General features: G+C 50.2%; 1 protein-coding gene across 2 annotated transcripts in view; it reads right to left on the bottom strand.

Moving 5' to 3' along the window:
- The window catches only part of tbc1d22a (TBC1 domain family, member 22a), a 156,478-nt gene that overhangs the window by 111,310 nt on the left and 18,294 nt on the right, over positions 1-26,874 (bottom strand). The window contains exons 5-7 of one of the 2 annotated variants that reach the window (XM_061251433.1): positions 14,237-14,307; positions 3,562-3,690; positions 796-858 (exon numbers count right to left, since the gene is read on the bottom strand). In XM_061251433.1, the coding sequence (XP_061107417.1) occupies positions 796-858; positions 3,562-3,690; positions 14,237-14,307 (263 nt within the window). Of the gene's footprint in view, positions 1-36; positions 103-795; positions 859-3,561; positions 3,691-14,236; positions 14,308-26,874 lie in introns of both variants that reach the window. The other variant, XM_061251432.1, reaches the window with a different exon arrangement.

The raw sequence follows: 26,874 nt of genomic DNA, 5'->3' as shown, positions 1-26,874 counted from the left end.
TGTGTGTACGCGTGCGTGGGTGTGTGGAAATCTCACCTCTTGCACAGAAGCTTGTTGAAAGAGAGGAATAAGAGGATTAGTTCTCGGAATGTCAATGTGAATCTGCGGGGAGAGAACACAGAGAGGAGCACGGGCAGGTTATCCTGGGCCTGGATCAGCCATTAGAGAGAGAGCCGCAGGTTAGTACACCAGGCCCCAAACCCTGGCCTGGAGGCAGGGCTTCATCACCACGCTGAACTGGGCAGAGGGGTCCAGTGGCTTCCGTACGGGCTCCTGACCAACCTGCAGCAGCCTGGCCAGCCCATAGCCATGGCAGCATCAAACACCATGTAACTAGCTTTAACATGTGAGCTCCTGTTAGCGAACGCGTCGGTACGCTCAGCCGTTTCTGACGACTGAATTCATCTTTTCCCAGTGAGCCAATTCCTGCAATAATAATAATAACTACTGACAAGAACTAAACTGATATCAACCAAGGCATACAAGTCTTGCTGCAGTGACTAATGGGCTGTTAGTATAACAAAGGAGACGACGGATGTTAAGCACATCCAGTACAGTGTTTCAGTAACAGGGCTGCCACAGTCTGTATTGGTTTGACTGTACTCTTTAAGCCTCGTATTCAAGCAGGCGAAGCCAGAGCAGACCCCAACACCCAGTTCAACCATCAGGCCCTGACAGAACGGCAGACAGGCAGACGGACGGAAAGACAGACAGACTGGCGCCTCTGGCAGGTGAGCTGAAGGCATGCTGCAGACACAGGGGCCACAGCGCCCCCTGTTGGTCCGCCGGTCTTACCTCGGTCACTCTGGGCTGCAGCATTAAACACTCCAGACTCATACGCGGGATATCTATGTGGATCTGACAGTTTGGAGAAAACAGCACAAACACACGGAGCGCTCAAGAGCCATCCACGCGGTTCACACAATCAATAGAGCGGGCCCAAGGGAACCGCAGCACTTTCTGAGACACGCACACACCAAGCGCTGATTCCTTTTCCAGTTTCCATTTTGTATGAGGGAAAATAATGCAACTATTCCCCTAACCATCCCCTGCTAGGATACAGTTTCATATCAAATATAGTGGAACCAATGCTGGATAAGGATGTGTGGCTAATTCATCCTCATTAGAAATACAAAGGATTGGTCCAAAAATGTGCATTATCTCTCAGTGGCAATCTAAGTAAATGCAATAATTAAGATTTTTAGATTTGTGGCTAATTTTGAACATACTTATTGCACCTTTTGTAAAACTGAAAGACTTAGATATGCGTGCATCAATTTGCTTCCTTATTAAAGACATATGAGAAAAATTATCATTTAGATAAGATCTAAAAAAAAAAAAAAAACAACCACTGGTTTCAGGCGAAGGGAAGAAATCCTTTTTGAACGGAAGAAAATGTATTATGAAGAAACAATTTTCAAGCACATCAGATATGTCGAAATGTTGCATTTAATATTCATAAATGACATGAATATGTGATATTTATGTAATCCTTAGAATTAGCGTGTGTGAAAATGTGTGTAGCGTTGGGGAAGACTCTTCTTCCTCCAGCTTAGAAGCTCATTGGGGGTGAAATTGGCGTCTGTGTCGGGCCTTGGGGAAATCAAGAGCGGACAGAGTGGAGACAGACAGACAGACAGACAGAGCTCTGAAACACTGTCAATCAGAGAGAGAGAGAGAGGGAAGTCCAGCTGTCAGAGAGAGGGAGGGGGGAGAGAGATGCACTCTGAGACACACTCCAACACACACACTGTGAGAGACACACTCCAACACACACACTGAGAGAGACACACTCCAACACACACACTGAGAGAGACACACTCCAACACACACACTGAGACACACTGTGAGAGACACTGTGAGAGACATACTGTGAGACACTGTGAGACACACTGAGACACTGTGAGAGAGACACTAGGAGAGACACACTGAGAGACACTGAGACACTCTGAGAGGCACTGTGAGAGACACTCTGTGAGAGACACACTGTGAGAGACACTGAGACACACTGAGAGACACTCTGTGAGAGACACACTGAGAGACACTATGTGAGAGACACTCTGAGAGACACACTGTGAGAGACACTGAGACACACTGAGAGACACTATGTGAAAGACACTGAGACACACTGAGAGACACACTGTGAGAGACACTGAGACACACTGAGAGACAAACTGTGAGAGACACACTGAGAGACACTCTGTGAGAGACACTGAGACACTGTGAGAGACACTGAGACACTCAGAGAGACACTATGTGAGAGACACTCTGAGAGACACACTGAGAGACACTCTGAGAGACACACTGAGAGACACTCTGAGAGACACACTGAGAGACACTCTGAGAGACACTCTGAGAGACACTCTGAGAGACACTCTGAGAGACACACTGAGAGACACACTCTGATACACACTGGGCCACAGCACTCACAAGCAGCTCTCTTGTGCTTGAGCACCCAAGCCCCTCACATTCAGCCAGGACTGAGATGGGCCGAGATTTCATCAGGCCTGCCAGCTGCGGGGAAGTGTGAGCCACAGATGTACGTCGCGCTCCAGAAACAATGAGAGATGATGCAAACCACAGTCAATAAAACACCAAAAGGTGTAACCATTTTATCAATGATTTCAAGCAAAACTTCCTAACCACTCCACCTTTTCCCTCCTCAATAAATAAATAAAGAAATAAAGAAATGAATACATAAATAAATAATCAGCTTGCAGAGGAAGTGCATTAGACGCATCTCGAGCTCTGACTCATCTCTGCCACCTCCAGCCAGCCAGGAAAACTCCATGTGGCATTAACGGGCAGACATCACAATTACGCTGACCTCTTACAGGTACTGGTTCATTAAATCATTCTGGCTCAATTTAAACTAGGAGTACTGAATCACCGAACCCTTATAAAGCGAACTCTGCTAAAAATCTATTTTTACATGTTGCCATTTCTGTCCTGGTGTGCATTGTTGGACGGAGGTATATATCCCAGGCCTGAACCTGCCTGTGTGTGACCTAGCTCCAGGGGCTGTAGCCTGTGTGTGTGGCCTAGCTCCAGGGGCTGTAGCCTGTGTGTGTGGCCTAGCTCCAGGGGTTCTAGCCTCTGTAATGGGCCAAACAGATGGGCTCTGGCTGTGCAGCGAAGCTACAGGGATTTGTCAATTGACAGGGAGATGTTGAGCGGAGCGGAGACTCCGCGGAGACTCCCTGTGAGTGTGTGTGAGAGAGAGAGAGAGAGACACTCATTCTCACACACAAACACTAATGCGCTCTCACACACACACACACACACACACACACACACACACACACACACACACACTCTCTTATCACACTTATTTTCTTACACACACAGACACACACATACACTTTCTTTAACTCTGGTAGCCTGAAAAGCCAGGCCATCACTCACGGCAGAGGGCCCACTCTTAGGAAGGGTTGACTGGTGTGTTAGACACATCTATCAGAGGCACAGACCACAGGGGACCACCAGGGGTTGGAGAACCGGGCCCCTCTGTGTGACACGTCTTATTGAGGGGGAGCAGTGAGGATGTAACGCGGGCCGTACCTGTCTGTAGGTGTCCTGGTGGTTCTCGTCGTTCCGGGAGTCGTAATACTGCTGGATGAAGCCGAAGTACTCCTGGCGTTTCCGCTGGAGCGTGCTCTCTCTCCTCTCCGCGTTGGCCGGGAGGTAGCCCTGCGGGGCGGCGGGGAGAGGGAGACACAGAGAGGCCGTTACAACCGGGCGCCGCTTCAAACGCCTTTTAAATCCTCCCCGTCTAACCGTGCCGCTGCCTCGTCGGCTTCAGCCACTGCAGGAAGAGTGGGGGCGGTACGCGTCTGAAAACGCAGGTCGAGCCGCCAGCCTCCAGAGAGAGCCGGGAGCCAGGAAGCGCCGGGCCAGGATGAGCCTGTCCGTAGGCTGACCGGCCTCGCGCGTTTCCCCCCCCCCCAGAGCTCACGTCTCCTCCCCCCCGTTAACCGCATCGATGGGCTTCTTCGCGGGAGATTGATGAAACACCGCTCCACAAATTGCCGGACGCAGTCAGGTGGAGTCGAGCTGGAGTCGAGCTGGCGTCGGCGAGCCAGTGGGCTGCACTTTTCCCACAGGCCTATGGAGGAGGTGGGGGGGGAAAGGGCCCGGTGCACACACGCCGCCATTTTGGTGCAGTCACGGCATTCACCGTGGACATCAACCAGCCCACTCGTGGCACACAGAGCCCTGACCATGGCACCTGGGCCAATGACCCAATAAGGACTCCCTTATGTCCTGGTCTCCTCATCCTACCCGCCCGGCAGTGAGAGACGAATGGGTTGTGAGCTGACCTTCCACACTAAACAGAGGTTTAATAAAGCGTTTGAAAGCTGGAGACCGGCATTGTGCGGTGCTTCGCGGTGTGTGTGCCCGCGCTGCGGACGAGGAGGGGGTGACAGCTGGGTGACACGCGTGGGAGGAACAGAGAGGTGGCGAACGTTAGCGCGGGAGTGAGACTGAGGCCGTCCCAAAACAGACGACCGGAGACACCTGGGGCGGCTTGTAGCGTAGTGGTTAAGGTACATGACTGGGAGCCACAACGCCAGTGGTTCGAATCCCGGTCGAGCCACAATAAATGATCCGCACAGCCGTTGGGCCCTTGAGCAAGGCCCTTAACCCCACATTGCTCCCCAGGCGCTGCACTGTGGCTGCCCACTGCTCCTAGGCAACTAGGATGGGTCAAATGCAGAGGACAAATTAACCCACAGGGTTCAATAAAGGATATCTTATCCTATCTTATCTTACCTCTACCGCCCGGTGAACTCTCCGGAGCTCCAGGACACCCGTTTCCGGTTCCGGAGCAGAGCTTAGAGCACCGCGGAGATTTCGCCTGGCCCCCGGCAAACTGTCGCCCCCCCCCCCCCCCCCCGTCCCGTCCCAAAAAGCCACAAAGTTCTGCCGAGAGAATCAACTCCTGTCATCGCTTAAAATGAAAAAGGGAAAAAGGAAAAAAAAAAACGGAGGGAACTTTTTTTTAATGGTTTCCGTGGCGATGTGCAGCAGATGTCCGCACCAGAAAAAGAAAGTCTCATGATAAAATAATTGATTGCAGGGAAATTTACAGGCCCAGAAATCCATTAATCACCCAAAGCGCAAGCCGTGTGCCCATTCTTTACCTCCCCTCCCAGACAGCTCTTACAACAAGATGTATGTGCGCCCAGCCATCCCCTTTACGCAGAAATAAGGGCGATTAGCAGATGTCAGTGAGATTAAACCTAATTGATAATGTACTCTGTGGCTTTGTGGGTATCGGAATGAGGCCACCGCTCACAAAAGGGGCAGGGCCCCGTTATAACGAATGATAAATATGAATGTTTAACTTATGAGGTAAAACGGGGAACAAATTTACATTTACATTTACATTACAGGTATTTATAGCTGGTGCTTTTATCCAATATGATCTGCGGTGATTTGACCAGTGCCCCCTGGAGCAATGCGGCGTGAAGGGTCTTGCTCAAGGGCCCAACAGCAGCACTGCAACATTTCAGGTCCCAGTCATGCACCGTAGCCACTAGGCCGCCGAAGAACCGTCGACACACAGGACGCCCCTCCCCCTACAGCATGTGACAGACAGACATGTGAATTTAAAATTCAGCAGGCAATCGGCTAAACGCAAGTTTAATGTTAATCGATAAGTATGAAAGTTGGATTGAAAAATGATAACGGTCTGAAACGAGTCTTAATGTCGATCTAAAAACTGCAAATGAGCAGAGACGGGCAGCCAGCAGCTGCCTCCCAACACCTAAAGCTGGCGGATGTGTGCTGAAGCAGGGAAACAGACAGCTCTGGCACTTATCTAAAGAAGACAGATTGCCTCAGCGAGAACGGCGTTTTAATGGAGAATACGGCCCATGCGTAAAAGTCTCCTTCTCTTCTCACGCTCTCTCACACCCCAGTGCGGAAAACACATTTCTGCATTTCCAGATTGCGTTTGTCTGAATGCGGGCGGCGTTTCCGCAAGGGACTGTCTGGGGTTCGCAGATACAACTCCGATTGGGTTCCCAACCGTGAGCAATGCAGGTTTCGCGATGTCAGGTTTTAGAAACCGTCACGCCGGTCTCGCTGTACGTTTCGGGCTGTTTTTCAAACGGCGGGGGGGGGGGGGGGGAGGTAGCCCTACGAGCCGAGCGGTGAGTCATCATCACCGGAGGATGCGGCGGAAATAGCGCCTTCCCCCTTTTTGTGTTGGGAAGAACGGATCGATACGGCACGGAGACGGGGCCGGCTACGTGGCGTGGCGCCGGGGCACCGTGTAGGAGCTTCACAAGAGCGGGCTGAACCGGCCCGCGTGGAGGAAGCGCCTTCTTTCTTCATTTGCCGGGGCGGAGAGGACGGAACACGGAACGGCTGAGAACAGGTGCAAACGCGAAAAAAGACAAAAGCAGGTACGGTAATGGATGTTCCGTCTGAGTACGGAGAGGACATGCTCGCGGCACGCACACACACAGACACACACACAGACACACACACACACACACACGCACACACACACACCCGCGCTCACACACACACACACACACGCGCACCCACACACACACCCCGGCCCAGGAAGAATGGAGCAGTCCTCTGTTCAGGTCTAAATAATGTTTAAAATCCTAAACAAGGCACGGCTTTTCATCAATTCCCTCTCCCAGCTGTTGCGGGGAGGTAGGCCATTTGTCAAAGCCGCGCACCATCAATATTAACTAAATGGGAAACATTGTTTAATCGCCTGTGCGGATTTGTCCTTCAGCATAATAAAACGCTGCCCCCTACGCCACAGGAAGAGTCGCGGCGGCCTTCCCAGGGAGCGCGGAGGCCTGTCCCCCAGAGTGTCACCTGACCACAACTTTCTCTCTCACACCTGATTGGATCTGGGCTCCTCACCGGACCGTCTGGAGCAGCAGAACATTACTCACTCCGTTTCCTGTCTGTCCCAAACGCTCCGAACCGCACTACTTCACACCCTGAGGGCGCTGAGGTGGGGCCGGATAAACGCCCCTGAACCTGAACGTTTTAGGATGAAATCCCCCACGTGGCACTGCTGTTGACCCACATCTGCTTAAGTAGGAACTCCTCCGGATAAGCACATTAAGAACCACTCTCATTTGTTACCTGGATGAAAAATTGCTCGCTATCTTTTGGTTATTCACATTTAAAAAGCCGAGACCTTTGTTTACAAACACAATGGCGCAGTGCACTCCGGGATTGCTGTCTGGCTCAGGCTTGAAGGTTTGAAGGTTTCTCTATGCGTAGAGGTGTCCTGTTAACAATCGCGGGTTTATATCACATTGCCTTCATTTGGCAGGCCTTCTTATCCTGAGCTATTTACAATACAGGCGCACAAGTGCACTTACCTGATTAGCATGAGCAGTAGGGCCAGACCTGGCTAACAACACAGATTTGCATTAATGTGTTTACATTTGCCTTTGCATCAAGCCTTTTTGAGTTTGTTTTTTCTGTGGAGGTTGCCTTTAAACAAACACCCAGCTGTGCAAATCAACACTATTTGGACTGTGTAACACACCCTGAGTCCAAGCCAATACACAATGTCATTTAAAAAATGTGACTTTACCGCAAGAAACACACCTACCACACCACACAACACACTCATTCACACATGAATGCAATGAGGCAAAACTGGAAACTATGTTTCTTCTAATTATTTATCACAACAAACTTTATCTAAGCACACACACAACATCGAAAAAGTGCTAACTACTGACTAACTACCCACCCCCCACACACACACACGACTAAAATCCAGGTGCTGTATATAACCACCATTAGACCGTATATACAGTATTTTCTGTATATGGTTACTGTATACAACGTGACATAGGATGACACATAGTGCGTGACAGTGGCAGTTCTGGGTTTTCACCGTGGTTATCCCACAGAGAGAGACAAAAACGAATAAACTAACATCTTCACCCTTCCCCTTCCCCTTCACAGGTTCCAGAAAAAAAACAACAAACTAAAAGAACAAACAAAAGAGAACCAAACTACACAGCAGCGACAGCTTCTCAGCTCACCACGTCGCCATGGAGACAGCTTCTCAGCTCGTCCAGCCAGGTTAGATTCAGTTTGTCACTTCTCTCAGGAACACTCAAACTCTCTCTCTCTCTCTCTCTCCCTCTCCCTCTCCCACTGCCCCTCTGTCCCTCTGTCTCTCTCTCTCGCTCTGGTGTGTGCTCCCCACCTCAGCCCCGTACCGTAGACAGGAGCACACTGTAAAAAGGCTTAGAAATGACAGAAAACAGTCAAATGTATAATTTCTTTTGAATTGCAGGGGCTAACATTTTCCAACTGACAAACACTTAAATAGGCTCAGCTGTGTCTGGATTAATTAAATCAATTAACCAAGCTGGGGGAGGTTCGCAACACCTTTAACACCTGGGCCGACTCGCTAGCCCAACGCAGGTGCACGTGCCCCCTCCACCAGGAGGCGTAGCAGAGACCACTGCGACAGACAACTGAGACTCTCACAAGACTCCTGCATTCATCTGCTGGATGTTACCCCACATAGCAAGCCACTGTTGGGTATGAAATGGACATCCAGAAGTTTGGGGAGAGATATCCAAAAACAAACCTTTTGATTTCCTAATATGACTGACAGTCTCGTGTTGTACTGCTGCACTGTTACCGTTAGTGACTGAAATCTTTCAATGCTGCATTCCTTATATGGGAAAATAGGGAAATGTACATGCGGAGGCTTGCGGAGAGATATCCAACAACAGCCTTGTGATTTCCCAGTATCCATGACATGCAGTAACAGCCGTGCGTGCCGTAATGCTTCAGTGATCGAAATCTTTTGAGGCCGCATTCCTTCACGGAGGAGAATGCCAGGCATTCAGCGGCCATTGTACTCCGTTTCCCTTTCACTTTTTGACCACAGGCTTCAGCTGTGAAAAAGGCCATCTTTTTCTTCAGGGTTTTTCTGAAAGCTCGCTTTTGTGTCACACCGGGTCAATTGACTGCAAGGTCTTTCTCGGGTGAAGCCGCACTGGATCTAATGCGTCTCCAAGGTGAGGCGGCGCTCAAGAGATCAGACGCACAAGTTTACCTCTCAATGACCGCGGCCCGTTCAGGGTTGCGCGCCCGGGTATACAGACCAAAAGTGCACTGTTCAGAAAAGCTCAAATTTTCAGTTATTAGTGCTCTAACTGGTTAGGCGCTTCCCTCGGGCCAGTGACAGAAACAAGCGTCTGCTACCGTCTTTCACCCTACTATTCAATGCACGGCCGTTCACGCCATCCCGCTACCAGTGTATATTTCACACTAGATTCCGAGTCATTCCGTTTGCGACCAAAAAACAAAAAAAACAGACACTTACGCGGCCTATTAAAATGCACTCATTATTTTGGGAGCGGGGTGTTTTGCAGAGACACTGCTTTCGGCAGGAGTGCGTGAGTTTCATCACCTCCTCGGAGAAGCAGCCACTCTGCATAATGAAAACGTATAAAACTTTCCGCGCTCAAGGTTAATTGAGAGCCGGCGTCGGGCCTTTCCCAGAGGGCCGAGCGGGGGAAAACGCCACACTCCATCAGCTTTTTATTGGACTGTAACCGCCCGACGCCACGGAGCGCCGGCCCACGCCGATAACGCGTCGGCCGCGGAGGCGGGGGAACGGAAGAGAGACCGAAGAGAGGAGGGAAGAGAGAGTGTTCCGGCACGTCCGGACTCGGGGACGTTCCTCCAGACGCGGCTAATCTCCCGCCAGCGCCTCCCGCTCGCCCTAATAGATACTGAACTGCAATAAACCGGCGTCTTTCGTACGCTTCTGAGACGGCGAGGAAAAAAATAAAACGGATAAACAGCTCGAAGAATCAATTTTCGGAGTAAATTAAATCTTTATTTTCTAGCGGACGAAGTGACAAACAGAAATGATTTGTACTTAGGGGAGCGGTTGAGTGGGATCCTGTGTGGATGTGTGAAGAGGGGCGCGGGGTGGGGGGGGGATTGATTGTGCGTTAACGGCGAGGGGACAGAGAGAGACAGCAGGCACGCAGGCGGGGGCACTACTTAACGCTCTTCTGAAGGCGCCGCGTCCCGCAGCCCGAAAACACTCCTGAGTACAGCCCCCCCGCCCCCCCCTCACAGCCCCAAAGCCCCACACCCATCAGCCAGCCGGGCCCCACGCTCTGACTGCAGCGGGGTAAGTGCGCTCATCGCAGACGAGGTCGCCGGAGGAGAGGGCATCGACTCGTACGAGCCGGTCGCACTCTCCTGGTCGATGGCCGAGTGTTCGGGGTGTTCGGGGTGAGGGGGGGTTTGCGGGGGATGCGGGCGTCGGAGAGATAAGTGATGACTATCCGGCCACATCCTCCATTAGGAACTGGACCAGGCATTCCCATCCATCACTGTTCCCACCTCACCGTGGGCCCCAGGACTGCTATCGGGCTAACACAGGGGAGCGCCCTGCACCCCCACTCCCACCCCGGGGCCTACAGAGGGCCCGAACACACGCACGCCATCCGCGCACGCATCGCCCGCTCGGGGGGCGCCGGTGACATCACCGCGGCTCTGCTCCCTGCTCCTCTAATCCGGCTTCATTAATGGAGCCTTCACCTGACATCTGGATCCCGCGCATCGATGCAAACCCTGGCTGAAAACCCCCGCCTGGAGCTACAGCCGCCGCGGCGGGCGAGAGGCCCGCTTATTAGGGCTGATTAGCGGAGAAAAGCCTCTCCCGCCACCAGGAAAGCACTTCATTACGGCGTAAACACTCCCAATTCCCCCCGGAATTCACGTCCGAAAGCTAGAGAGAGCCAGCCCTGCCGTCAGGCGAAGAAAACGCGTTCGGTGACAAATCCCGCTGGGAAAAAAAAACTTTAAAAAGTGTGGGAGAGACAATCCGGGGGTTAAAAACACAAGGATTCGCTGCGGTTTAATCTCCAAAGAAGGATTTTCTAATAGCCAAGAAGACAACCAGCGAGCTTATAACTCTCTCTCTCTAAACCGTGAGTGCGCTGATATTTATGAACAAAAAGTCGAAAAATACAGACTGTCCCTTCTGTGAGAAGGGCTAAGCTCTCTCCGAGAAGAATAAATTGAAGGACAGAGGAGCACTTTTGAGCGGCGAAGGTCGAAAGCAACACTCGTACGGGGCGTTTTTTTATTGGGCGGTTTACCGAACGCAAACGTGACCCGTGTTGGTAAGAGGAACGTTTTCTGTGATGCCTATCGGAATGGGATCTTTCTCGACACGGGCCGGATTTAAAGGTCAGCCGAGCGCTCGGATACCCAAAGTCCTTCAGGAGCGCTGAGGAATAACAGGAGCCGGGGTCCCGGAGTTCTCCCACCTCTGACAGATTGGTTTCACACACTGGGAGCGGCGGAACGGCGGCAGAATTTCAATAGCGCCGCCCGGCTCCGGCGGACAGGACGCGGCGCGCTTTCCAGAGGACGGAGTATCCATCTCCATGCCAACCGCTGCAGAGAGGACAGGGCAGAGTACAAGCCATACACCAATATCACACGCCGCATATCTGCACAGGGCACCGGGCGCGCGTGTAGCGACTGTCGAGCTCGCGTCAGGGATGAAAAACAGCGCCCCCTGCCTGTAGCGCGTAGGCGTTATACTGCTCCCCGGCGGAGGAGCGAGAGGTATCCGGCGTATTTTTTTGGCGTTATTGAGGGGGCGGCCATGTCGGTCCGTTTCGAGCAGCTCATTTCCAGCTTGTACAGTTGGCAGCACCGAGGCACTCTCTGTAATCTAGAGCTCTCATCACCAACATCAGTAGCTATCGACCAGATAGAAATACATTTGCAAAGCAGATGGCTCACGCTCAACACACAGACACAAGACTACGACACGAGTGGGAAATGGTATTTCAGCAACATTTGTTGGTTGCAGGGAGCAAGTTTAGGGCACGACCAACACAATTTGGTTCAAGAAGAGAATACCAATTGGAATATGAAAACGGCTGGGAAAACTTTAACAGGGCAGACATTCTGGAAAGAGGCATTAGTAATGGTTTCTCCGAGTGTGCGCCTCCTCGTTTTTCATTTCTCAGACAGCGCCGTTAAACCGAGCCCTGATTTCATTCGCTTTTTAAGGGGTTTTTTTTGTGATTGAGTGCTTAGCTCCGGGCATAAAATAAAAAAAAGTTTTAATTTTTGCTTTCCCCCATTTATTGAAAACCAACCAAATAATATGTGAGAGGAAGCAGGGAGCGTGGAGTCCATTTAAAACAGAGAGAGCAGGAATTACTGCTGTTATGACTGAAGACTGGCACCAAGCCAAGCAAAGTGACTCAAAACGTCCTGTACGTTCACTGATCAATCTGCAGCCGATCCCGGGGGGTTGAATTAGCCAATTTCTGTGCAAACCAATACACGTCAGGAACAAAAAATACATCTTTTCAAGAGCTTGCGAGGCCTGCTTGATTTTCTATGGTCTCGCATATCTTCAAGCTTGAACATTAAGATTCAAAAACAATAAAAGCATGACTACTTGAACAGGGATATTCTTCCTCCCCTGGGTTATTGCCATTCCTGACTGTGATAAATATTCCACAGTCCAGCTCAAACAGCCAACAGGGACTCCAGCCCTGACATATCTCAGACATTCCACCAGTGATTTTCTATGAATTTTTCAATCCATTTCAGAAATTTTTACATTTTTTGGGCTTTGACTGGCAGGAGCATGTCCGGCAAAGCACAATGACAGCTTTTTAACACCACTAGGCAATTATTCAGTCAACCAATCAGTCAACCGATCAATCAACAGACCTTTATCACCCTGGAGGGCAACTGATCAGGCAAGCAAATTACAAAGTAAAACCAAAAAATGTAAAAATGGTAAATTTAAATGTTAAATTGCTTTGTTCAATTATTGTTTAGCTCAGACTAACAAACACTACCAACAAGCAGATTCAGCATTAACACACTTAACAGGAGCAGAGAGTCAGAAATCGTATCTCCGCTACACGCCGCTCTAGCCATCTGAGATTTAACGTAATCTCACCCCAAAGAGAAGCACTCAGATCAGACAATCCCAGCCTTCTACTAACAAAAGCCCACCGTATCACCAAAGCTGCGGTTGTGATGGCTGGGCTTTCCCCACAAAGCATCGGCCATCGATCTGAATGAAAATGAGAGAGAGGAAGCGGCTTAGAGCTGGGTAAAGGGTTTCTCTGTCTCCGCAGACGGCCCTGCTGGAGATCCCCGGGCGTACGCCTCACCGAGAGGATGAGGCGCTGCGGTGACATCATCGGTCTGTCAGCGGTGACATCAGCAGGCACGACTGACTGCGCAGATGAGATCAGAGAGGAAGGGAACGAGACCAGACGAGGGACACCGCGGAAGATAAAAACTGAGAGAGAGAGAGATGTTCGGTTACAGTATATAAACCGTACATTAGTTTAGCTCCGGCCTTAACCCGGAGCGACCGAGATTACACGCGCGTTCCATTATCCATCTGTCCGGCTGCACTCCGCGCAGAAGCGGTTCAGGGACCGAAGCGAGGGCCTAGGCGGGATTCGACCTGGCAGCCTTCCGGTCACCGGCCGAGTCGGGTGACTGCTGTGGCCGGGCCTGCGTTTCCCGGGACGGCCGACGGGCAGAGCTGACGAGCGGCGGGCGGCGTCTGAACGCGCGCGGCGCATTAATTACGCACAGATGCCACAGCTGTGTCCGACGCAGGCTCACGCCAGAGGCTGCGGCGCGGCGGGCAGGCAGGGCTGTAATTAAGGAGAAAACAGCCACGGCACCCCGCCCCGCAGCCCCATCTCCCTTATTATTACTGACAACAAAAACCGGAGAGGACTGTCTGGGTACCGCGGGCACCGAGAGGGTCAAGGAGGCGTCTGTGTGGGCCCGCATCAGGGCCCGCGGAGATAAAAGCCCCGTGTCAAAATACACACATTCCTCACGAGCGAGACAAAGAGCGAGAGGGAGCCGGAGCGGAGAGGAAATGAGAGAGAAAGATTTACTGTCGGGAGTCCGGAAAGATCCGGCAATGAACAGAGTCACTATAAACAAAGGGAGCGACTTAATGAGTAAACACTGAGGTTTCATAAATAAATAATCGCCGTGTGCTGCAACGAATGTTTTAGAGAGAAAAAGATGTAGACAATAGTGCGCCGTTTCACAAATCACTTTAACAAGAGACGGGGAAGCAGTGCAATAAAAGATGTGTTCATTAAACAGATAAATCAAATGTGATAAGACAGGCTGTGGTGGGGCGGCGGGGGGGGGGGGGGGGGGGGGGGGGCGGACTTACGGACAGGAGCTTCCACGTGATTGGACGGACTTGCCGTGGGATTCCGGACCAGCTGAGTTTCCGGAGCTCGTCTGCGGGAGAGAGGGAGAAGGACAGCCGGGATCAGCCAGGAACCTGGGCCCTCAAACGAGGTGCCTTGGGAACGGTGCACAGTGGCTTTCTTGTAGCCGGAGAACTTCATTAAGGGAGGCTGGAGGGGAGGAGGCTTGCCCCCTCTCTCTCTCCCTCTACCCCCCCAGCTCCTCTCCCACTGAGATTACGCCCTCTGGCCCTGCACTGTACCCGCACGGAAATAGCAACTCGCGCACAGCTCGCCAGGATCATTTGGGATTTGGGATTTTCAAAGTCTCAATTATACCCTGCCTTATCCATATTTCTTCTAAAGAGAACAGACCTAATCCTCTCGTGAAAAGGCCCAATTTCATGTGAGGAGGAGCCCTCGTTGCCCTTGCTATAAATACGCTGCGACTCAAACTTCTCCCGGCTCTTCCTCTGCTCTCCTTATTGGCGGGGTGATGGGAAAAGAAGGAACATTCCAGAAAACGACAGGTAATCATGTCGCTGATCCAATTCAGCCTTCGTGTCCATGTTGTGTCCATATGTGGAATACTGATGTATTTATTTAGATATTGCATACAGATTCACACACAAAAGGACATATTTTGCTTTGGTGTAGGAAGGGGTACTGCTATTTAAAAAGAATACCTTGATGTGTTCCTAATAATCTAGATGCCGAAAGGCATTAAAGACACATTAAAGTTCACCATAAGCAAAACACTGCATAGCACATTACATGATCTTCACATGAGTTTCTATATATTACCATTTTACGATTAACCTGAAGTGGTACCTCCTATTCCAAGGTAGTTTCTATTTTCTTAACCAGGCAGAAATCATTCTGGTCATAGCAGAACAGCACTTCCATAACTGTGAACTACAAAAGTATAGAATAGGTTTTAAAATGTCCCAATTCTGTAGGACAATTCCCAAAACTGTAGTCATCCACCTTCAAGACAGCCACCCCCTGACCCCCTCGGTCTGTTACCACCTGAGGCACCGGAAAAGAGAGAGACCAATGGGGATTCTCCCTATTCATTAACCTTTGGAAGAGCGAGTCTGAGACAGCCCATACCGAACCTGAGAGAACAGACGGCAGTACCTGCTTCACGTGTGGTTACATCCATTATTTTCTGACACTCCAGAGAAACAGTGATCAGGTTCATTAGCATCCCATCCACCCGACGCTCAAACTCACGGCAGATTCTCCGCGAGTCGTTTCAGGAGAAGGGGCATAGTGTGGTCTCGTTAGAGTAGCGCTAGCAGGGTAAACTGACCTGAGCGTTAAAAAAGGCTGCAGCAAAGACGCCTTTCTGGTTTAATTATGGGGAATGTGTCAGAGGGCTACGGTGTCTGCAGCAGCTGTGACATCCCCTGCCGCAGTAGCTATAGCGGCTCAAACGGAGATGGCGAGCGTCGGGCTAACCGCTAGCCGCCCGCTGATTTCCGAGAGCAGGGGGTTTACAGCCATGGGGTGGGCCATTCCAATTCAGAATGAAAAATGGGTTTTTAAAAGGGGACAGAAAGCATATAGTGGCTGGGCTGGATATGGGCCAGGGAGCGGAAGCCATTTTGTCAAAGATTACGGAGGGCAGCCGCTGTGAAGGGCGGCGCGGACGGCGCATTGTGTGCGTTTGAGCTCTGGACCTCGGCGGACGGTGATGCGGAGCGGGCCGAGAGCGCGTCGGGTCGCGGAGATGAAAGCCCGCGGGCTTAACGCTAAGGAGTCCGGCGGTAATTCTCCGTCCTCCGCCGTTCGAGCAGGAAACGGGGCCTCTGATCGTTACACAAAAGCCGCAGCTTAACAGCGGGACTCCCTGCTCAGTGACACCGCTCAGGACAGACTGCCCTCCGCTCGGCGAGCAGTAATTAAAATCCCCTGAAAGGCCGGTCTCCGCCAGAGGAAGGGCCTGTCAGAACGCAGCGGTGCGCTTTATGTCTGAATCACCTGACACACATTATGAAGAAAATTACTAAGGAGCGGGACGCGGGCTTTGTTCTCTCGCTTCCGCTGCACCGTTCTGCCTGGAACACCTCTCTGCCTTTCACTTAACAAGAGACTGGTGATTTAAGAGTGTATTTCTGTATGAACAGACTTCAAATAGCATATACTTAAGACGGATTTTCTACAGATGCTATGCTAATGTATGCCCATGCTAATGTGAGTGTACCCTCTATAGGGGATAATATAGGTGAGGTGCTTCTGGGGCCTTGGATGGAGTGCTTTTTTTTACCACAGAGCTGTAAGCGCATCTGTGTGAACATGCGTTTAATATAACCGCTTTAGATGTTCCTTTAGTTTGTGGAGATTTTTCTGTTTGCTCGTCATGCATTTAAACAAGTTATAGTTTTTGTTTTTCAATAAACACATGAGTAGGCATTTGCCGATATAAAAATTTCATAGTACTACTATCTTGGCCAACATTCTCACACAAACAATGCCTGTGAGTATGAGAGAAGGAGAAGTGCTCCCCCTCTGTCCGTAGTCAGGCATTACTCTTCTTAATATTCCTCTTCAGTTGACAAACACAGCCTGTTATATTCATAACGACAGGCACATAAGTTTGTGAGTAATTAATTAACCGTTAATGTTTTTTACTGAGCTGCAGTATGTAGTTATATCGGTTATTGCCCTGTCCCAACAGATGAGCATTATTTTTCATGACACCTATTTCAGAATAATGTTAGTTTGGCTACTCCCAAGCCGGCTACTTTCCCCATGACCAAAATAATTCAGAAAAAACTCAAAACTGGAAGAAAGGAAGGAACGTGCAGACAGGAGGAGGGAGGGAGGGAGAGAGGGAGAGAGGGAGAGGGGTCAGGAGAACAGAGAGAGGGAGAGGGGTCAGGATAACAGAGAGAGGGAGAGAAGGAGATGGGTCAGGATAACAGAGCGAGAGAGAGAGGGAGAGGGGTCAGGATAACAGAGAGAGGGAGAGAGGGAGAGGGGTCAGGATAACAGAGAGAGGGAGAGGGGTCAGGAGAACAGAGAGAGGGAGAGGGGTCAGGATAACAGAGAGAGGGAGAGGGGTCAGGATAACAGAGAGAGGGAAAGAGGGAGAGGGGTCAGGATAACAGAGGGAGGGAGAGAGGGAGAGGGGTCAGGAGAACAGAGAGAGGGAGAGAGGGGTCAGGATAACAGAGTGAGGGAGAGGGGTCAGGAGAACAGAGAGAGGGAGAGAGGGAGAGGGGTCAGGATAACAGAGAGAGGGAGAGGGGTCAGGAGAACAGAGAGAGGGAGAGGGGTCAGGATAACAGAGCGAGGGGGAGGAGATGGAGAACAGAGACCTGTACAGGCGGAGAGGAGCAGGGCTGATGTAATCAGTCCCGGGCCTCAGTGAAACTGTACAAGGCGAGAAAGCGCTCCCTTCATTCAGCAGAGCCACGCACGGGTGTCTCTCCCCAGCCCGCACCTTTGAACTCTCATTTGCGCTGTCAGCTGCAGAAATTAGCCGATGAATCTTTCGCGCGGCCAGCTTAATTAAACTATCTGTTACATTTCCCTGCGTGGCATTAATCTCGCAGTCGGAGAAGTCGGGCACAAAGTTACACTCGGTCTCCCCGGGCGACGGCGACCTCGAAGCGCGGCCTCACCTGGCCGGGCGGGAGCGGGGGGGAAACATCTGTGTTTGTGTTTCGGGTCGTACATTTACCTGACACCGCCGCGGTGGACGCAGCTGGGACGACAAAATCATTTATATTCTAAATATAACGCTGACCCGCCTGCGGGATGACCAATCCTCTCTATCGCCGTCCTGCTGGCGAGCGGGGGGCTCGTTCATCACGCGCGGCGCGGGGGCAGCTGGAGTCCCCGCGCTGCAAGCTGTCTGCTTCTGATCTCGCCGGCCTGTCGCGCTGCATCTAAACCAGGCGCCGGCCGCTTCAGCCCTGAGGTACGGGGGCTGTGTGGAGCCGGCTCCTATCCCAGCGGGCTCAGCAGCTGTTGGGTGTGTGGGTGCTCGTTTTGTGCTCATTTTGTGCTCGTTTTGTGCTCAGTTTGTGCTCATTTTGTGCTCGGTTTGCCGTGCTGAAGGTGCAGGTCTGCTGGATTGACTGACTCCATAGTTCAGAGTAAGCAATAGGGCTGGCCACTGGACTGTATGTCAGTTATGAGCTCTGATCATTAAACTGGATTATGGTTAGAGTTTGTCTCATTAATTTCACAAAATGGTGCTTTCATGAAAGCATGGCTGCGTGCTCTCACACACACACACACACACACAGATGTGCACTCACACACACACACACACACACACACACACACGCTCACACACAGTCAGGTCCTTGGCCAGGTAATTGCGTTCATATCTGGCACTGTCCTCAGGAGCTACGCGGGAGAGGGATGTCACCCCCCCCCCCCACCCCATCCGAGGCCTGCACATCAGCCTCAGAGAATGTGGGAAAGGGGGGGAAAGAGGGAAGCGCGAGGCGGCTGAAGGCCGGGTATCTTCTGTGGCGAGTTTATTTATAACCAGGTAAACGCGATCACAGAGCTGTGAAAACAAAGGCTTGTTCCGCTGCCAAGCGCCTGGCGGCGACGGCGGTCGGCTGTGGCGAAGCGCCAGCAGCCCATCGAACCGCGAGGAGCGCGGACCGCTCTCTCCAAGCTGCTCGGGCCCCGCCCTCGACCGGCACTACAGAGGCCGGAGAAACAGAGCGAGGCCCCCTCTAACAACCGACACACAAACGCGAACGTTAAAGCCACTTTTACCGCGCCAAACAGCAGTCGGCGTCTTCTTGAAACAGCGAGAAACCCGATAGCAGGTGACGCGCTGTAAGATCTCAGACAGACTGGGGGGGGGGGGAAAGCGTATTTTCTTGTGGGAGACGTTTACAGGGATCAGAGTTTTCCGGAACAGTCTTACCGCTTCCAGAGCACCAAAGCCTATAATGTCAGCCCTCCATAGCCTGTAACGCGCTTACTGCTAAAGCACAACCCAGCTTACATAAGTACTGCCTTTCTCACACCCATCAGCCACCCGGTCTCTCTCCTGAGCTACACTATAAAAGCAATGCAAATAAAATAGACTGAAATAAACTCCACTGTATTAACCTGAAAGAGCCTCTTCAGACACAGCATCCAAAGGCAGCAAAACCTGACCTCAGCCTCCCCAAATGAGTAACACAGTATTTACGGGGAGATTCTATTTCGTGGCGTGATGAAAGCGATATATAGAAAAATAAAAAGGATTTCCCACAGATCCCTGTTGAATGATGTGTATCTGTGCCCATTTGTGAGGGCAAGCAGTCTGGCTTCTCAGAACAAATTGCTTTTCCAAGAATATTCACCTTTAATACTCCACTGCTCTGGCTGCAGAACAGAGGCTGGGGAAGGTCTGGAGAGACAGCCCTGAGCTCAACAAAAGGAAAAAAGTGTGAGCAATGTATTTAAAAGGAGGCTGAGAGGCAGGTGACAGTTTGACAAAGACATCTATATCACTGCATTAGGGCTGTTAGCACAAAAACAAGGTTTCTAAATAATGCTAAAAGGTACGCAAATTAATTAGCCACAACAATAAAAAAAAAAACTACACAGAAATTTATGGTCAATGACTTTCAGAAAATAGCAGAAAGTCAATGTATTCATTTAAGTAACAAGGTTACTTTAAACTCTTAAGCGCAAATGAACGGTCTTAAACGGTCGTTCTATCCTTCACTTCTGTATAGTTGTGCCAAGGAAAGCCAGCCAGCCCCAAAGAGAAGACCTTAATGATAGCAATAGTGTAAAACAAATCTATTAAATAAAATCATGTAGCAGTGAACGTCTATCCCACAGATCATAAAAAAAGGTTATGGATACAACTAAACCCCACTGCAAATACTCTGTATTCACTGGATAATGCAGGCGTAAAACACACCTGACTACAGGTATTCTGCCTTTATAGATAACTTTGGGGCAAAATATACCTGGCTACAGGCACATTACCCCTGCCACTGTTAATGTGGAGTAAAATACACCTGGCTACAGGCACTCCTGCCATTAAAAATCATGTAGAGTGAAATACAGGTATCTACAGGTACTGCTACCTATAGTCAGGGGGTATGTTGGGTAGAATGTCAGTCAGATATTCTGCCAGATGAGAGCCGGAATGGCTCCTATGAGGAGCCGCAGCAGACATGTTAAAGCTGGCCTCAGGCAGAGCCGGTCCCTCGCCATATGGCAGGAGAGCGCGGTAACCTGCCGCTGTCCTTCTCCTGGTTAAGAGTACGGCTCCAGAGACCGCACGCACTACGAGGCACCTGTCCTCTCCCGGCCCAGAACACACACTCCCTCCCGCTCACTGACACCGTTTCTCCGTTTCACAGAATACTCCCATTTCACCACAACTCTACGGCGGCTCCATCCGGGACGCTTGTAGAACCGATTCTTAACAGCGTTCATACTAACATTTCAGAGACAGAATTCTGCCGGAGAGCGCCTTGGCAGTGTCTGACCTCGGATACTCATGCATAACCTAAGGGTTCAGCTGCAGAGTCGGATGAATGGATCCCACACGGTGAACAGGAGACGCTGCCCTGTGTTAACGGCACTTCCATAACACAGCAGTAAGCACTGAAACACAGAGAGAATATTCCCCCTGTAGTCTCCACATCTCATCCCTGCTTAGAGGAATGTGGGTATGGGCCTTACGAGGATTATATCTGAATTGCCATCCCAGTTTCAGAGATATCCTAAAAGGGCTTTGGGCCCTGTTTTAGAGAACACCATACACTGTGAGATATCATTACTCATTCATATCTGCAATACCACACAGTCAAATAAAGAACTGCACTGTTACCGCCTTAAAACCACTGGAGTAGCAGACTGGGTCTCTAGCAAATATTCAGGGTTTTACAGCTTTCCCTATAAAGTATTCATCATAATTACCACCATCAAAATGAAGAATAGCAGGGTGGTATGGTGCTTTACAGGCTCAGCTGATAAAATAAAGGCTACAGGATTCAGTCCCTTGAGTAAGGTACTCCAGTCAGAGTTTCTAAGTTAAATATCTGGCAGTCCAAAAAAATATGATGATCTGTGCAAGTGCTTCCAGATAAAGACATCTTACGCAAACACAAAATGGAACAGTAATTTCAAACTCAAACTGAAATATGTAAATGTGAACAAGGCTTTTCAGAAAGCCCAGCAAAGCGTCCCACAATCCTATCAAAGACAGGCACTGAGGAGCATAATGTTCCTCTGGCAGAAAATTACAACTTACGAACCGTTCCCAACCCCAAATTTGACGGGACACTCCGGCAAAAACCTACAACCGAACCCTTCCCAACCCCAAATTTGACACTCGGGCAAAAACTTTCAGCCAAACCTTCCCAAACCCAAACTCAACCGGATACAATCTGAATGGACAGAATCCTAGCTCTTTGACTCCGGAAAAGAGAGTGAATAAAGAAAGAGCACGTGGTGTTCGGGGGTGTGGTGGAGCAGGGCCGCGCTGGGCGGGAGGGGGGCGGGCGGTGTGTTTCAGGGGCCGGGCGGGGCGTTTCAGGGGCCGGGCGGTGCGTTTCAGGGGGGCGGGCGGTGCGTTTCAGGGGAGCAGGCAGTGCGTTTCGGGGAGCAGGCGTTGCGTTTCAGGGGAGCGGGCGGTGCGTTTCAGGGGAGCAGGCGGTGCGTTTCAGGGGAGCGGGCGGTGCGTTTCAGGGGAGCGGGCGGTTCGTTTCAGGGGAGCAGGCGTTGCGTTTCAGGGGCCGGGCGGTGCGTTTCAGGGGAGCGGGCGGTGCGTTTCAGGGGAGCGGGCGGTTCGTTTCAGGGGAGCAGGCGTTGCGTTTCAGGGGCCGGGCGGTGCGTTTCAGGGGAGCGGGCGGTGCGTTTCAGGGAGCGGCCGGTGCGTTTCAGGGGAGCGGCCGGTGCGTTTCAGGGGAGCGGGCAGTGCGTTTCAGGGGAGCGGGCGGTGCGTTTCTGGGAGCAGGCGTTGCGTTTCAGGGGAGCGGCCGGTGCGTTTCAGGGAGCGCGCGCCCTGTAGTGGCACGGCCTCAGTCCGTCACACCGGGCTCTGAGGGCAGGGCGGTGAGCGGAGCGGAAAGGTGGAGGTTGACGGGCCGGAGCCATGCAGTATTCAGGCTGCGGCGCAGCGAGACGGAGAGCCGGGAAGCGCTGGCGATTGGTGCCTGGGAACAAACACGGAATTCCCGAAGGGAAGCAACTTCACGGGCACACTGGCCAGCGCACACTGGGGAGAGAGGTGCATTCTGGGGGATCTCCACAGTCAAAGCAAATAACTTCTCTGCCTACTGTATGTGTGTGTATATATATATATATATATATATATATAAAAGAAAATATAAAAAAAGAATAAGACTCCTTTAGGTGCGGAGCTGTATTTTTATCCTGTATAAACAGTGGGTAGACCCCTCTCTGAGCACAGATAGAGAGGCAGTATTCTCTGCTTTCTGTGTGATGTTGCACACATCAACACTTTCACAACTCTTTCTAAATTGCATTTCATGTGGGAAAGGCACTGCCATTTACACTAATCTGAAGGGATAGATGCAGACAGTGAGACAGACAGGAGAATAAGAACAAGGGAAGGTCTGGCTATAGACATCAGAGATGTTGGTGCACCGCACGCGTTCCCACTCATCGGGTTCACTCCTCTTAAGTTGAAATCATCAAAAGAACGTGTCTGTCTAGGAAAGCCCGCGCAACGCTAAACGAACACAATCGCAATTAGCCAGGGCTCCGTTCTCATTCTCAGCACCAACCGTCTGCCTCCGTCTCCCCGCGGGACCCACTGAGCATGTGCGAGACGGGGGGGGAGAGAGCGAGGCTCGGTTAAAAAGTCACAGAAAGGACAAAGCGACGCGCTGCACTCGTAAACTCGTCCAGTAAAAAGACCGTCACTTCCACACGGCTCAGCCTCTCTTAAACGAGCGCCATATAAATCATCTCTCCTTCCCGATGAATCTGTGTTGTCGTACCATAACGCGCACTAAACCATGCCAAATTAAAAAGGCATAATTGAATGAGGGCACTGTCCCGTCCGTAGTCAAGTGGACCGAGCAATCTGACTTATGGATCACGCTGAAATAAAATGCTCTTGTAGGACCGTAACTACGCTGTAATACTAAATTCCAGTTGCATTGTGGTTCACGAGGAATAACCTAATCACTTTAAATAATTTTTTTCCACTCTCTCATTGATTCAAATGGGTGTTTTTTTTTCCCCCTCTAGAGAATATTTTAAGTCTACTGTGAAGCCTGTGCTCTAATGGCTGATTTCATGTTTTATTGATTGGCTGCAATGAAAATATACGTGAGCTCACAGAAATAATACACACACAAACACTTCGGAAAAGGTGCGGTTCTCGCGCCTGGGCGAGCCCCACAGTCCAGGATCGAATCCCGAACGTCTCAGATCCGACTGCAGGGCTGTGGAATAGGTGGCAGCGTCGCCCAGGGTTACAAAGGGCTGAATTTGCCAGGCTCTGCGTCTCTCCCTAGGGACCCAGGATGATCAGGAGCCTGCTGAAGTGAAGTCCTCCTGTTTAGCTGAAAATCTTCCCCCAACACAACAGCCGGTTTAACCTCACGGCCTTCACATCTAACCTTTAATCCCATAAACAGTCCCATAGGACGGTTCATCAACCTACAGAAGTATAAGTACACTCCTTTTTGGCTTCAAGGCCTAGGCTGTGTCACTTTTGCGCTTTTTAAATGCACCCAAATTTATCCAGCACTCCAAGTGAAGGAGGCCGCTGCTGATACTCGCTAAAGGCTAATGTAAAACTGTTAAATGAATGAGTAATTAGTCCACATACATAATGGGTATTTTGAGGCGGCTCCTGGCATCACATTAAAGCGCGGCTCTGGCCCGCAGCAGGCCCTTAAGTGACAGAGAGCGTTTGTGCGAAGCTCATTTAAAATCATGGCGGTCAAGGTCACACACCCGCTCCTCTTCAGCGCGGCAGCGGCCCGTGAATGCGCCTCACGTGCAGGAGCACAGAGGCCTCCTCTCTGTCCCTCCCCACACAGCTCCCCTCTCACGGGCCCTCGTCCGACTCAAACGCGACAGCGACGACACAATACACAAGAGCGTCGGCAGGGTTGAGGAAAGGGGAAGGGACGTCTTAAGACTGTAAGCACAAGGCCGCGGCAAGGACGCAAAGTCTGCATAGTGTGCCTTTAAATAGGAGTTCATCGCTTCTGGGCAAATTATCAGGGAGTGCATTTGTTACGAATAAATAATTAATTTTTATGTTTTTTGTTGTGTTGAATACCACTGCTGTCATTACAGGCCAAGTTAATCAAATCAACAGAACTTGGTCAAGGCCTCTGTCCATATGAACACAGAGAATTGGCCCAAACACATTCCCTACATGGACCGTCACGCACTTCTGCACAGGTAACCCTGTATGAGAGCCCAGACCAGCACACTGTGCTTCTCCTTCTGCACTGCACAGCTCTTTCAGCCCGCTGGACCGACTCACTCCCGGTGGGGTAAAAATCATCACATAAAAATGTGGACGAGCGAAAAGCTGGGGACTGCAGAGGAGGGAGAAGTCATCTGGATAGGTTCTGAAAGTCTATCCTGGGAGCCAGACCGTTGAGCATTAGCATAGCTATGTATCTACTAGGGGTGATGAAGCACATTTTTGCTCATTGAGACCCATACTAAACAGCCATATTCACCCCAGAACTGGATGAGCATGCTGACTGGTTAATACACATTTATTTTCCTCCCTCCCCCAGGAGAGACTCTAATATGATAGGCTAGTTATGGGCCTTGCAAAAACAAGAAGAGTTTTGATTCTTTTCGATGTGAACGGGCCGTCATTATTTACACAACAAACTCCTTTGTCATCTTGGGCCATCTCCAGACCATTGCAGAAGGCAGTGCAAGCTCACGAGCAGTGGGGCAAAGGGGCAGGGCAAAAAGCGAAAAGGCAGCTTTTGAGGAAAGCGTTTCCATTCCTGGCTGGACCTACAGCCACATACTGAACGTCCATTGTGTTCAGCATCGGCTGAAAAAGGACCGATTTCTATTTCAGGCTGTTGGCATTCTGCTCTGAGTGGTGAGTATAATAAGCACAACCAGGCCACCTCTGCAAGCTAAGATTCTGATACACTCACCCTCCCAGAATCACAGAACTACACACACCTAGGAGGCACGATGGAAGCCATGAGTCACCATTTCCAACCTTACTTACAAGCGAAAATAAATCCTCAACTTTTCACAAACTCTTATATAAAAAGGCTGTGGATTTTGTTACATAAAGTCTTGGTCAAATCCGCGGGAAGATCAAGACCTGTGGACCAAGCATGAGGTACCTCTATGCCCAGCCATCAAACGGTTCAAACGGGCTCCGTGGTTACCTGGCCTGAGCTAAAGGCTTGATCTGTTCTGTAACTGAAGGATGTTCAAGTTTCTATCTTCAATACAGGTGTATTACATTTAACATACTGTCAGAACTTTAACTTTAAAACTTTAAAACATTGGAACTTTCATAGACACCTCAAACTTTCCTTGAAAAATAAAAGATAAAAAGTAAAATGACCAATACCTGTACCAAACAATGCTTGTCTACTCTTGTCCTGGTATTATGTTGGCAGCTTTTTGAATCTAATGATATGTGGGGAAAAGACTGTGTACATCGGAGAAAGGCCATCAAGATGCATGTCTTAGCTGATAGTATAAGAATGAGGCAAAACCTGATAGCTTGGCTTTTTGACATTTTTATGAAAGCTAAATATACAGTATTCTTCTTGGAAACTGTTGTATCTTTCCAAAGCCACAATTCCTTTTACTACTGGTGACACATTCATAGAGACAGTAAAGAAAATAGACCAGGAACAAGCAGCTCAGTTCAAAGGGCTTCAGCCTAGCACTTCCTGAGTTTCCCGAAATAATAAAAAAGATTGATTTCTGAAAGCCCCAATCAATCTGATTATACTCCATTATCATATTATGTGTAATGAAAGCACAGATTGTGGCGAAAATAGCCTGAAAATGCACTTGCTTATTGAAATTACTATTGTCATTATATAATCACTTCCCTTTTCAGTGCGTAGCCGCAAAGTTTCATTTCAGAATGTTCCGGAAAACGGCCCGCATCAGGCAGGTTAAAGACAGGGGTCACTGTTCTCACATCCTGTCTGGGGGCAGAGTACAGGGTTTCCTAAAGCATTAAACAACAGCGACACACTGCAGCACTGGAACTCAATATTCACCTGGCCCTCACAGAATGGATGTTCTATTCCAGGGCCCCATGTTGATAAATTTTGTGCACCAAACTGCAAGCTGCCTTGCCAAGCCCTTGGTGCTGAATTTACACTTTCAAACTGAAATTATATCTTGAGCTCACATTCTAACAGGACGGACAGTGCATGCTGATGCCTAACGAGAAGGATTCTGAAGAAATATTCAGAGGTGCGCTGGTCTAACACCAGCTCATGTGAGAGTAGTTCTCATATTTTTGTGAATGTTTACCGAGTTGTTTATTCATGGAATAACCTTAACTTTGCCATTAGTTAAGGTTAGAGATAGTAACTTGTTAAGAAGAACCATCGCCAATCAATTCCCATCCTGAATATATACCTACAGTAGCTGGGTATTAAGCCTTCAAGCTAATTTAAGTGCATTAACA

The sequence above is a fragment of the Conger conger genome, chromosome 8 (genome assembly GCF_963514075.1).
Source record: "Conger conger chromosome 8, fConCon1.1, whole genome shotgun sequence".
NCBI lineage: Eukaryota > Metazoa > Chordata > Actinopteri > Anguilliformes > Congridae > Conger > Conger conger.
The sequence above is the reverse complement of the archived record's forward strand: the minus strand, read 5'-3'. Positions and strand labels throughout refer to the sequence as shown.